Raw genomic sequence first — 14,242 nt, 5'->3', positions numbered from 1 at the left:
CACAAAAAAAAGCAATTGAATATACAAAAAACTCAAATATCTCTGTGTGACATCAAAAAGACAAACCCAATTATTGTTTTAGCTCTGCATGAGGAGATACATATCAATCAGCCTTCTAGGAATATCTGTATTTACATAAAACATTCTGAGTAGCAGGGCTGATGAAAAAAACGGGGGAAAACAAATGTTTGTGTAACAACTGCACCGTCATTTATTACGATGTAAGAGTCGTTGCCACATAATGACTGGAATCTGTTGTTCACCTGTTGAGACGGATTTCTAATTTACTTAACGTGTCTCCGTGTGTATGTAAATCACGCCGTGCTGTCACAGGAGCACTGTTTTATTTTAATTGACTGAGCTTTACTACGGTTGGTTTATAATCTGAGAAAGAAAGACAGATGTTGGTGCAGCTACAAGGCTGAGAGGTTTGGGACAGATGTACAGTATACAAGCAGAGTGTAGGGTGTGGGCATAGAATGATACAGGCAGCATGTGACAAATGAAAGCGTGTGTGTGTGTGTGTGTGTGTGTGTGTGTTAGTTCAGTCATGTCTGCCACTGCATTTTACAGGTTTAGAGCATGTGCAGAGGTTACTACCCTCTACTGGAGTACAGAGTGAATGCAGATCAAATTCAGTATTACAAAAATATATAGAAAATAAAACGCCCAGTTTTTGAAATCACTTAAATTATAATACCGGTGAGCTCACGTATTTTTTGTAGCATTTTAAGAAGCCTTTTAATTCCTGTTTTGGACACCTTGACCGTAAGGCGGAACCAATGTTCACCGCTGCCGGCGTTCCCGTCCGGTATGTTTTTATTGTCCCACAGGCAGCTGAAGTTGGTGGCGTTGAAGCTGCTACTGTTCAGAATAGTCTGCTATTTAACAAATAATTATGGATTAACGGTGTTAATGTCTTGCTAACAGGTAAATGTAGCATTTAGCGTATGTAATTTAGCTTTAGCTAGCGCTGTTTAAAAGTGTTTCGGTCTCCTAGATACACCTGTTTCCCTCACGATACGAATTAACTTCAAACGTTAACGCTCGTGCACCTGTTACTTTTTAACGTTAGTATGTTTTACTTCGTTTCTAGCTGCTTTCTCTGGATATAAAATTTACATGTTCCTCATGTTATACATTAGAGGTGTGGTTAATGTCCTGTCCGAATACTTTTGAGACTGTGCTTTACCAGGAGTCTGTTAATAAGTCGCCAGAAAAAGAAAAAGTGAAGAGAAATTTGATTGTTTTGTATAAATATACAGTAATAGATGGTGTTAAATGACCGTTACACTTTTATTATTGTTATTGTTGTTATCTTCATATTTGCAGATTGCAATCAGAATCAAACTCAATATAGTGATGTGGAAAAAGTCTGAGACCACAAGTTAGGATACTTTTATTTTGCATTTGTTGCCAATGTAACTTTTTTTTTTTTTCATAACATATGATAACATCATGTCAGCCATTTGTGTGAAAATGAATTTTAGAATATTTTAGTGTGTGGTATGTCTCCCTTTTGCTTTAATGACAGCATGCACTCGAGCTGGCAGGGACTCCACAAGTTTGTGTGTTGACCCATAATATCCAAGCACGATTTGACAATCTTTCAAAGAGCCACTCTCAAGTCTTGGCTTTCTCAGTCTTCAAGAGTCCCCCTAAATGCTAGATGGGGTTGAAGTCAGGTGACTGTGGAGGAAAGTCAATGCCAGTCCTGACTAGGGTTACAGCAGCTTACAGATTTCAAGGTGTACCATGGTATGAAAATTGACAGCTATCATACTGTGTACACTTGCTTATCTACGATATTGAAAAAAAAAAATGCAACTGGACAGAGTCATTTTCAAGAAAGTGTTAATTATAGTGACAAAATGTTTGTTCAACTAAAAATTACCGTTCCATTTTCATTCCTTTAGGGGTCAGTCTGATTGCTAATAATTCTTTAACACCATGATATTGTACTGTAACTACACAGGTCCAAGAAAATGATGGCCACGCATCATACAGGTGTCTTTTTAAGTTTCATTTCCATCCTGCAGTCAGCCGCAGACACTGTGAAACTACAAAAAAAAAAAAAAGCTTTTAATACAAATCTCTTAATTACTTTTAGAGTCTCTCAACAAATGTCCAGCATTTAGACGTGCCCAACATTAGTCTCCCATGAATTTTTTCATAATAGACAGGTCCCAAAAAGTTAGCACAGCAACAGAAAATATATTGAATTGTTCCTTCTTACACAAATATTATAATCAGATACAAAACCAAATAAAGGTGCAAAATGACAATTACCGTGTGCACCTCTTGGACCATGTGAATATTATTATTTTGGGGCCGTATGTACTTCCTTTGTTGGCTCTGTGCTCTGTAGCCATGTTAGCACTCTCTCAGCCTGTAATGCAACAGATGTGACCCCTGAACTCTATTCCCCTGATCTATTACTCTAGATCAAAATAAACTTACATAAAGAACAAAACATTTTACTTTAACTGAACAATATTTTTAAAGGTATATTTTAAATCATTTTAAAATCAAAGTCACCTTTTTAACTACCTATTTCTTACCTTTTTAATCAGTTTTTAATGACAATGAATTTTAACGTTAATATAATTATGACAGAAAATATGAAAAGCATTTCAATTGAAGTTACATGTACCATGAAAATACCATTGCAACCCTAGTCAGGACTCCTTCATCTTCTATGGTCTTCATGGGGAATAGAATGGACTCGCATTTGTATAACTCCTTTCTAGTCTTCTGACTACTCAAAACACTTTAACACTACATGTCACATTCGTCTATTCACACACACACACACACACACATTATACACACAGGTGGCTGAGACACTAGGTACCATCCAGGGCAATTTGGCTCAGTATCTTGCCGAAGGATACTTGAACATGCGTACTGGAGGAGATCGTGAACGACCCGCTTTACCTCTTGAGCCATTGGCAGTCAAGAAGTGCTCGTAAAGCATTTCAGAGTTCCATGCACTGCTCCATTAAGAACCTTTAGCCTAGCTATGATTTAATGCCGAGAAAGCCCCACTTTGCTTGGTAAACAATTTGACTGATCACACTTGAACTTAATTCTGATGCAGTGTTTCCCACCATCACAGTGTCAGCAATGATCTGCTGGAAACTTGAGGCACAGTTATATTTATAACAGGTGCAATGAGCCTCAGATAACTAGATCAAATCAAATCCAGTGTCATCTGAACGCATGCTTCAGTGGGAGAGATACAACTGAAGGAAATCTGACCTTTTGCACAAATGAGTTAAGTTGGTCAATGCCACAGATTTGCTTAAATTTGATTGCTGGCCTAGAAATGTTGCAGGATCTTCAATATTTCTTCTTCATTTTACATGTCTAAGCTTCTTATGTTTTTTCTAAATCTTCACATTTTCTGATTATTTCCAGGTTTAGGTGAAAATACTGGAGATCTTTAATGAGGTCACAGACTTCTGGACCCTATTTAGCCTAATCTTCATATTTTCAGGTCTCCTTTAACTTTAACTTGTGTGTTTTCATCTGTCTATTAGTAGTATAAGTTATTATGATTCAGCCTTGGAGCAGCAATACTGACTCACATCCTCCTTTTGTTTGTTTTTGCTTTTGTGAGATTGAGGAGTGAACATGAGTGGATGGAGCGGGTACACGGTTATTTAAAAATGGCACTAGAGTCTGAGGTTTTTAAGAAAAATATCCTTATCTTCTTCCTGCTACTGAATTTGAGGTGCACTTTCTCTGAAGGTTCACTCTGTCCATCCTCTCTAATAGCTGCCATAATATTTGACAGTTGGACCATAATTCCCCCCAAACATCCTCAATAATTGGAGTTTCTGCTTGTTTTGTTTTTGCAAAATGTGCATGACGTCAAAGGTTGCTTAAATGCTTTAGCTGATGTGACTGTGCAGAACACCTGACTGGTATGACTCCTGTCGGAGGGCACTGCAGGGTCATAATAACCACCCTGACACTAGTGATTACCTCAGGCATGTGGCATGTTAAATGTAACCATTTAATAGGGTTCTGCCTCAGAGTTCACAAGGCTGTGTTTCTGTGCTCAAATGAATCAGGTGCTCAAAGTTGGCTGCCTCACACTTTGGCATCATCTCCAGTTTCACAGAGCATCCAAACATGGATGGAGTCACATGGAGCCAGAGTTGGCGGTTACAGATACCATGTGACAGGGTGTCGTCACTGTGCATGTGTCACACTCACAGTTCTGGCTCATGATGTCCTCACCTGTGTTTTGCGGTTGCCAATTTGGAAATTAGGAGTATACATCTGTTTTACTGCAGTGAGGAGGCTGTCAGCTTCAGAGAAAGCAAGTGTCCCGTGTATGTGTGTAACCATGGTGGGCATTTTAGGTAATTGTGGAGCCATGACCAGCTGAGCACAGAGCAAGTGATTAAATGACAACCTTTGCCTCCCGTGAATTTTTAAAGTAATCTCCAAACAGTGTACTGTACATGTAAATTCAGCTGTGCATCACCATTATGGATTCAGTCTGAACAAGTGCTGTCCTAACTAACCTTCACTGTCTGTCCACACAGCATAAATAAAGACCTTCTCATCAATGGCCACGCTGTGGTCAAAGATCTCTGCTGCCTTGCCTCATAATGAGGAACAGTTTCCACTGCAGTTCAGCGACAAAGTGGAGTCAAGTGTTTTGGAAATGCTGAAACGGTCCAGGCAGCAGCTGTACAGGGACACTACGAGCTCCAGCCGAATGCTTAATGCTCAGATCATTTTGGACTATTCATGGGAGAAACTCAACATGGGAACATGGCGCCATGTGGACAAAGAATGGAGACGCGTTTATTCATATGGCTGCCTGTTTAAAGTGGCTGCTCTGTGTCGTGAAGTTCCGACAGCAGATGAGGTCCTGCAGGCTGTGAGGACTTGTGACATGGGTTTACTCATGGGTGCAGCTATCATGGATGATATACTTCAGGTTATTGTTCGTATTCTGCAGGGTGAAGTCAGGAAATCTATCAAAGAAGAAGAAGAAGAGAGTGAACATACTGAGGTCAAGGTCAGTGGTCTTTGTATTGAAAACACAGTGTTCTATGTGAGGCTGTCACTTTAGCTTTTTAAATTAATGCGTACACCTCTAATGTCGTCACAAGACTTGAAATGGGGACAGTAATGTGATGTTTTGGTACGATTTTAGTTTAATGCCACTTTTTTTTAACATTGTTTTCGTAGAATTCAAAAGGCTTAACATTTGCTGAAAGCTAAAGCACATTTATTATTCAGTTTACAAAAGTAAAAGGAAGGAAATCATCAGTCATTATCCTAAAATAAGATGTGTACTGTTGGTTTAATTTAGATGACTACCGAGTGCGCCTTTGTCATCAAAAGTATGCTCACGTATTTATGGAAACCACTCAGAAAAGTAGTTTTCCCGTAATTTTATTGGAGCTAATTCATGTAGTGCAGCCACAGCCTAAATTGTCAATGCTTCAGAGTTTGCAAAAAACAGTAACCGATGGTGACATGTCAGAATAAGCCTCTCGGAAGTTTTAAGGAAGTATATCCTGTGTCGCCCTTTATTTTGTGGCACTATATCAGATGTCACAGAGGATAAAGTGCAACAGACGCTCAAATGTCAGATCATTTTGTTTAGATGCCATCAAAATGGAGACGGAGAGTTTAGAGTACAGTTAGCAGGATTTTACTCGATTACATGTGCATTTTTTTTTTTTGCCTTAAAAAATCAAACAAACAACTTAACTACATCTATCTGGTACTAACTATAACCAACTATTCTTATCACTCTTAATCTTCCAGATATTTTCTTGGCTAATGAATTAATTTGTCCATCATAATTTCCTAAAGCCCATGACAGCATCTTCATAATGCTTATCGTGCTCCACTGACGGTCCAAAACCTCATGATAATGAATTTACTATCACTTAAGACTGAAAGCTCACACATCCCCACGACTGAGAGGCTACAACGTAATAATTTGTGGCATTATAGCTCTCAAAATGACTTCAATAATTTGCTTTTCTGTTGATTGACTCATTTGTTAATCAAGTAATGTCAGCTCTGCCGTAGTGATTCACTGATTCATTTATTTCCCCATTAAAGCTCTTAATTTTAAAATTGAATGAGAGCTACAATGTGATAGCTTTATTACAGCTACTGCCTCTTAAAGGGAAATTTCGGTTTATTTCAACCTGTCTCCTATCGTCCTAAATTTGTTTCAAGTGACTAGTGACATAAAAATAATAGTTAGCATGTTAGCCGTTAGCCTAAATACAGCGTCAGACCTGTTAAAACGTAAGTGAAAGGGCGTACTTCAAGTGCAAAGTTAGTCCACTAAACAAGCTTTTTTTCCACAAAGACCGCCTCATATCGTTAGGATAAATGTCGCGAGATTTCAGGCACAGTATGAGATCTCTGCTTGTTCTCGCAATATTTCGGCCGCGCTTTGGAAAGCAGAGATAGATGGTAAACAAACATGGCACCACACCGGTAAGGTAAGACAACACGTGTACATGTCGTTTTCTATATGTTCTCTGACATTTATCCTAACGATATGAGGCGGTCTTTGTGGAAAAAAAGCTTGTTTAGTAGACTAACTTTGCACTTGAAGTATGAACTTAGGTTTTAACAGGTCTGACACTAACTATTATTTTTATGTCACTAGTCACTTGAAACAAATTTAGGATGATAGGAGACAGGTTGAAATAAACCAAAATTTCCCTTTAAAGCATTTGTTAGAATCAAGTGCGGCCCAGCAGAAACAACCAATCAGAGCTGAGAACTGTCAACTCGATCAAACTGTCTTAACTCAAAATGTTGTAGTGCACTGTTTAGCTGTAACATAAGAAAGTCTGTGACCCGTCCACCATGATGGCGTACCAAGTACCAAGCACGGCCCACTGCCCACCGCCTGGAACTTTAAACCAATTAGTGTTTTATTAACGTGCAAGGCCGCTTAACTGTCATGCAGCTGCCTGCCACTAGTGGGTGCTTCAGAGCCGTCAGACAGGTAATGCTCGAGTAAAATGGAGTTTTGAAGCAGCACGATGGGAAACTGGAGAGATGTCCTCTTGCAAAACCAGCGCAGTTTGGCAGTACTTTAGTGTAGAAAATGAATTCAGCAGCATTTTATCTTTTTTGAGATGTTGTATTATTTGAAAAAAATCCCACATGGTTGTTGAAGACCGTTATTAAAGGCTTCAAAGGGCTCTTAATGCACACAATATTTTTTGTGAGTGAGTTGAGTGTTTTCACTGTTTTAAACTAGTCGACTAATCTTGATTAAAATTTTCGTTTAGTCAATAGGGAAATTAGTCGCCAGGAACATCACTACTGAAAGCATTTGAGGCTAGAAATATGCAGTATTGGAAACTTGATTCACAGGTCATGAGCAGTGATTGACATGACTGACAGCTGCGTCAGTGACTCCTCAGCTCTGACTGGTTGTTTTTGTTCATGTGTGGATCGTGTATTATAGATCAGACAGTGGATTTTTTTTTTACAAATTATCTGCCACATTTTTTTTTATCAATATAGTGAAAGTTTCAGCAAATACGACAAAAAGTTCTTATAAAATTGACCAACTTCAACTTTTAAGACTTGACGAACTCTTGTTGTTTTTGGCATCATTAACAGAGAATAAAGATTGAGGGCCCACATGTTCCTGCAATCAAAGAAGAGTTGGCAGTTCCCAGGGTTAAGTGTCCTTCACTGGAGAGCTTCAACACAAACTACCTGCTCCCACTCAAACCGGTGATTTTAGAGGGGATCATTGACCACTGGCCCGCCCTCAACCAACACCCCTGGAGGTTTGTTTTGTTTTATAGTGTGCTCTTGTTCAATTAAAGAGTGTGATTTGTTGTCTCTAGATTACATCACCATGTAAGTTATGAACCCCTTTATCGTTATGTTAAACTCATTTCATCAAACTCTACCAAAGGTCTGCCAGAAAGTTATCATTTTAATTTAGAAAACAACCTACATTATAAGGGATCACATTTATATCAGTAGTCCTCCATCATGGTTAAACACTACGACCATATTTATGTTCCGTCAAGACTGATTTACACTTGTGATGCTGGCTGAGTGCTCTTATCTTGCTGAGAGGACAGAAAACCAGCAGGACTCTGGTGCTGAAGCATCACTGACATGTAACATACAATCAGTTGGTTACCTGGTGTGATGATGTTTAGTGTCAGTCTTAATTGCCCTAAAATGTGGGAAGAACACAGACTGAATTTAGGTTGCTTTACCTGTCACAACAGCCCCGCTTCCTGACTCTAATGTCTGACACCAGAGTCTGATAGAACTGCCTCTCCATTTTAAGATTATCCTTCACTGTCCTCCCTCTCGCTGCCGACTCCTGACAGCTGACTATTCACCCTGACATCTGACATACGGCTCCTGGCGTCTGACTCTCAGCTCTGGTAGTGGAGGAGGACATCCAGAAGTGCACACAAGACATGTTTTTGAGCAGCGCTAGAATCCTGAATGACCAGATTTTGTGCTGTTGTATTACCGCAATGTTTAATTCATCCATTCTCCTCCCTCTCGCAAAGCATAGAGTACCTGAGGTCTGTAGCCGGCTGTCGGACTGTTCCCATTGAGGTGGGATCCAGGTACACAGACGAGGAATGGTCACAGACGCTGCTCACGGTCAATGAATTCATTGATCGGTACATTTTAAATAAAGTAAGTGCATCCTCATTAAGTCTTGCTGCAGTGCTGCATCGTTAATATGAACAAATAAAGATCTCCATGTGATTCTAACACTGTATTTTGATTTTAATTTGCTCACCCAGGACAGAGTGAAAGGTTTGGGTTACCTCGCTCAGCACCAGCTTTTTGATCAGGTATGGTGTCATCTCTTCTGACTACATCATTATAGATATAATTATTCATGTTGTCAGTTTTCTAATTGATTATTCAGCTTATATTTTTGGCACCATGAAGAATTGAATACTGCTTATTTCCAGCTGTCATCCTCACACCACATTGCTTCGAACGCTATTGACTTCTGAGTCCTAATTTTACCGTACAAGTCAATAAATTGTCTGGATTGAACTTTATGAAAGGTCACCTTGTCAGACAAGGAGCTGGGTATTTTGGGCTGTTTGATAGATCAGAGAGAGGCCGAACTCTGATGTTTCACACCACATCCTCATCCTTCAGGAATCACCTGTAATCAGCTAATCAGATGTTAATTTTATGTGTTTAGCAACTGGCTTTAAAATGTCATGTGTATCACCCTAAAAAGAAGACACATCTGATGTTTTCCTTCAGATAAGTAACACGTCTTAATAACAATATGTGATTTTTTGTTATAAATGATCATTTAATTTCTTGTTATTAATAAGAATAATGACCAAAAAGGATATTATTGTGTGCAGAGAGTTTTGAACCCTTTAATCTAATGTCACCGTACTATGAACTGAGTAATTTGAAAGCTAAATGGAGGAGTCTGCGACATCCTTTACTTGTCAATATTATAATTAGTAATAGCAGTAGTAGTATTTAGTGTGACAGCAATGTCTGGCTACATGTTACCTCACTATCTTAAAATGTTAGCGTGCTAACAATGGCTGATTAGCATGAACTGCGAAGTTAAACTGAAGCTGATGGGAATCTCATTAGTTTTGCATTTGTTTATAAGTAGTGGTATCAGTACCACTAAAAACCAAAGTATTTAAGTGTATATGTATGTAAGGATTTATACATAAGTAACTGTATATAATGTTTTATTTTGTTGTTGTTTTATTCTGTTATAATTTTCAAATGTGCACATGCTGTATGTTCTGTGTGAATGTAACATGAAGGGGCTACAACTTAACTTTCATTGTGCAACCTGAGGCTGTACCCAAAAGCTCAAACCTTCATTCATAATGTTGAAATTCACATTCTAAATTAACAATCGAATACTGCGCAGCTTTTTGTTTGTTTGTTGTTGCATGTCTGTTTAGTCTGCCTAAACCTGCGGCCTGTACTTAGAAGCCAGTTCAGCTTACCTAGGATATCTTTTCACTATCCGTTTGACTAACCCTAACATAACCGGTACTACAAAGCTGGTCATCAACCAGTTCAGTCAACTCTGAGTTTTCCTATCCAGCCCTGAGCACGTTCATGTGAAAGAGACGAGGTTGTTAATTGCGAGTGACATCATCAGAACCATGAATGAAGTAAACTGCATCATGTGCTATGATATGAAACTGTACTGAAAGTGTCTGTGACTGTGAGATAGTAAAATGTCAGTGGCGTGGGATGTAACGATACTCTGGAATCTTATGATGGAAAAGGTAGAAATGTTGAAAATACTATCCAAAAAGTTACTGTTGGCAGAGACTTAAATTTCATGTAGGTATCAGTAGGCTATAAGTGACATTAATATCAAGTATCTTTTGCTGTTTAGTTGGATGATGACGATGAATATGTCACATAAAACGCTGTAAAGTGATGCCAGACTGTTTTTACTATCAAAGTAAAGGGTGGAAAAGTAGCCGTTAAAAACTGATGAGGTTTATCTCACCCAAATGTAGCATTAATAATTACAGGAGCAGATTAACAGCGTGTGGGTTATTTTTTTTAAGGATTTTTCTTCCCAGATCTCATCACACAGGTGTCTCATGTTATTTTGAGCTGCAATGATGGAATCAGAGTGTAAAATATCAACACTATCACTGCAGACTAAAATACACTTTGCATAATTTCAAATGCGGCTAAAATCATGTTTTCAGTGTGGAAATGATCTCTGTGTTTGTTAGAAGCTCTGTTTTAAAACCAGTGGAAAAAGAGCCCTTCAACATTAAAATGATTCTACTGACCTGTAACAACATACAGGCTACTCCTTTTTACCTGAGACTCATGACTTCCATTTATGGATACTTATTTCTTCAGTGATCTGATTGGTCAGAGGTCGGGGTGTTGACATGCTGTGATCCGATACCCTGAAGTTAACCTGCTCTGGATCTATATTGATTTTACTAATATCATACTATTTGCAGAATCAGAGGACAGTGGTGTCTGTGTAGGATTATTAACAACTCATGTAACTCTGGAGTGTTATAAAATAAAAAGATAGATGTAATCATTTCTGAATTTCACAACATTTTTTTCTCACAAAATATTCTGCTTCTATCCATATTTGTCGATGTTTAGTCACTGCGGTTAAAAGCTGTTTGCTCTCCTGCTCTCTGCACACAGAGCGGCACGCTCCCTGTATTAATGAGGCGGTCAAGCAGCAATCTAACTGCACCATAAATTACTTGTATTCATTAAAGAAAGCTGATTTAACTTATTTAATCTAATGAGTCACTTTGTAAAATATAAAATATGATGACAGACATTTTGAAGTTTCATTTGAGTTCCTGTGTTATAAAATTTCAAATAAATGGATCTTGTATATGAAGTAGTATGAAGTATATGAAAGTATTGCAAAGATAAAAAAAAAATTGGACCTGATGATGACACTTGATGAAAAGTTAAATATTTTACCAAAGTTATTACTATTTATCCTGACGGGGCTGTGAGTGTCTGTACCCCATTTCATTACAATCCATCCAGCAGTTAAGATAATTAAGTCTGGACCAAAGCAGCAGACAGACAGACAGTCTAACATTGCTGTTTCTGGAGCCAAGCACTTTTTAGCAAGACCAAAAGTACTTAACATACCATGAGCAAATGCAGAGTCAAATAAAACTGTATATTTAATGTTAAATGCTGGCAAATGTTTCAGTTCCAAACAAGACGGTATCATTCGTTAAGAAAACTCTTGCATGCCTCTGCAGTTAACGAAGAATCCAAAAAACAAAACAAAAAATTAACAACAGCAAAACTAAATAAACATCTGGTTACAAACTCTCACAGCTCGTGCAGTATCATCAAAGTCTTGTTTGTCCAGTTGTTTGCTCAGTACAGCCTCAGGCACAGATGCGTAGCCTGCCTGAGGCTGTTTATGCAGAAGTGTTTTAAATATCATTGTTTTAACTACAATGCATGTGTTTGGGACGTACTGAGTTAACAACTGAGTACATGAGACTTGAATTATGCTGCATGAGTCATGTGAGAGTGTGTAACTGATATAGTTTTGCTGTTGGTAACCGCAGACCACATGACCACTGTAAGAATTTCTTCTCAATTTTTTGGTTGTGAGGAAAACAAAGTTTTCTTCCTGAACTCAGGGTCACATGGGGTGAGTACTTACAATACAAAGGACTGTTTGGGGGATGAAATGGTTTTGTTTGTCTGATGTTGCCTTAGGTACCAGAGCTGAAGGAAGACATCCGCCCTCCTGATTATTGCTGCCTTGGTGAAGGAGACGAAGACGACATTACTGTAAACGCGTGGTTTGGGCCCGGAGGTACAGTGTCTCCTCTTCACCAGGACCCTCAGCAGAACTTCCTAGCTCAGGTGACGATAACAAGGCTATTTTATGAATCCAGTTAGTGTCAAAGATCTCTCACGTGATCGCAGTATGTTTACCTCATGGGATTCTCCCCCCCTGTATATACATCAGGTTGTGGGAAGCAAATACATTCGCCTATATTCCCCAGAGGACACAGACAAGCTGTACCCTCATCAATCACAACTCCTTCACAATACCAGTCAGGTAGGATTGACAGTCCTCAGAGATAGCACACGCCGAGCCTGCAAATGTATGCAGTATTTCCAATTTCTGACTCCTTCCATGCAGGTGGAGGTGGAGAATCCAGACACAGAGCGCTTCCCGGAGTTTGCCAAGGCTCCGTATCTGGAATGTGTGTTACAGCCTGGAGACGTGCTGTTCATCCCCGTCCAACACTGGCATTATATCCGATCCTTAGAGCTCAGCTTCTCTGTCAGCTTCTGGTGGTCATGACTGCAGATTTGTAATAAAAAGTTATTTTTATAGAGCAAAATTTGAGTTTAGCTCGTGTTCTGCTTCTGTGGAGGGAAATCAATTTGGAGTTTTTAACTAATGGAAGGCTAATTCTCATAAATCTTAGGACAACTGCTGATCACACAAACCTTTGATCCATGAACAATGAACACACACTGCCGAATGATTAGTTTAATTGTGCTGCTGATTATTGCAACAACATCTATTGTGTAGAAAGCTAGTGGCGGCGGGGAAAAAAACCCAACAAAAACAAATGAGCAGTTAAAACTGTTTGTGCTCATTTCATCCTGCATATAATTACGGAGGGATGTTAGTCATCTAATTTGATAGGATATGTTTCTCTTTTCAAATTGGCATATTTAATTGTGTTCTCAACCTTATTCCTACAACTATCCTCAGATGTGTGATTTCCATAATTCATGGAAATGAGGCAAGTCTTCAAATTTAATAACCGAGTGAGCTACAGGTACAACGATGTGGTAATAAACACGGCTCTCTGGTTAAACTGACAGTCGGAGGCAATCAAGCAGGTCACACATGAAAATTAATAAATTAAATGAATTAATCCCCTGGGAACAGACAGACTTTGAAATTAAAACTGTCTCACTGGTTAAGTACCCTGACAGTACAACTCTTGTTGAGCTCTGAAAACACAACACCTGACTACAAAGACAGCAGCACTTCATTCCACTTTTCAGACCTCTGACAAGCCCCAGTCATGTATCCCGTAGGTCCAGTTCAATCAAGCTCCCTAATTAGAACCATGAAGTATGTGAGGATGTGACAAAATTAACTAGATCAGCACTGATGTACACATTTGATCTGCTTTTCAACCAAATTCACAGCTCAAGTGGTGTTCTGGGAAATCAAGGCTGTGCCAGGCGGAATATTTGTAAGGAGAATGTGAAGAGATGTGTGAGATTTCAACACGTTCATGTCCTAACTCCTCAAATACAGCCGCTCTGTGAGTGGACATACACGTCAAAATATGATGCACTAGATACTAGTGGTGGGAATTACCATACACGATTCGATACGATATTATCATGATACTTATGTCACAATACAATGTTATTGCAGTTTTAAATATATTGCGATATGCTGAGCATTGCGATTAAATATATTATGTTATATTGTGATTTATTATCTTTTTTCAACTGTAAATTATGTCCCCAAAGGAAAAAATTTGTCAACATCTGTTTTATCTAATAAGATATAGTTTTCAGTATGTTCATTTCACATATTTCAGTATGTTCCTGAGGAACCCATGAGATAAAGTTTGGGGTCCCCCAGGGGTCAATTTTAGGTCCAACTCTTTTTAATCTCTACATGCTTCCTCTGGGGGACGTCATCAGGAGGCACGGCATCAGC

At 38.8% G+C, this 14,242-nt stretch overlaps 2 protein-coding genes across 2 annotated transcripts in view; one reads left to right on the top strand and one right to left on the bottom strand.

Annotated features, from left to right (window-relative positions):
• The window catches only part of galr2b (galanin receptor 2b), a 383,467-nt gene that overhangs the window by 202,992 nt on the left and 166,233 nt on the right, over positions 1 to 14,242 (bottom strand). The gene's annotated exons all lie outside the window — the stretch shown is intronic.
• On the top strand, positions 822 to 14,236 carry kdm8 (lysine (K)-specific demethylase 8). Its single transcript, XM_050070048.1, has 8 exons — positions 822 to 930; positions 4,560 to 5,041; positions 7,636 to 7,808; positions 8,559 to 8,691; positions 8,802 to 8,852; positions 12,253 to 12,402; positions 12,509 to 12,601; positions 12,686 to 14,236. The coding sequence occupies exons 2-8, from the start codon at positions 4,583 to 4,585 to the stop codon at positions 12,848 to 12,850; spliced, it is 1,224 nt and encodes a 407-aa protein (XP_049926005.1). The 5' UTR covers positions 822 to 930; positions 4,560 to 4,582; the 3' UTR covers positions 12,851 to 14,236.

Source organism: Epinephelus moara, chromosome 18 (assembly GCF_006386435.1).
Source record: "Epinephelus moara isolate mb chromosome 18, YSFRI_EMoa_1.0, whole genome shotgun sequence".
Classification (NCBI taxonomy): domain Eukaryota; kingdom Metazoa; phylum Chordata; class Actinopteri; order Perciformes; family Serranidae; genus Epinephelus; species Epinephelus moara.
Note: the sequence above shows the minus strand (reverse complement) of the source record. Positions and strands in the feature narration are given on the sequence as shown.

Bases quoted from the DNA above. Each gene is read 5' to 3' on its own strand.
- kdm8 (XM_050070048.1), top strand. From the start codon at position 4,583: ATGGCCACGCTGTGGTCAAAGATCTCTGCTGCCTTGCCTCATAATGAG. The intron at 7,809-8,558 runs GTTTGTTTTGTT...CCTCTCGCAAAG, and splicing joins CTCAACCAACACCCCTGGAG to CATAGAGTACCTGAGGTCTG. The intron at 12,403-12,508 runs GTGACGATAACA...TATATACATCAG, and splicing joins AGCAGAACTTCCTAGCTCAG to GTTGTGGGAAGCAAATACAT.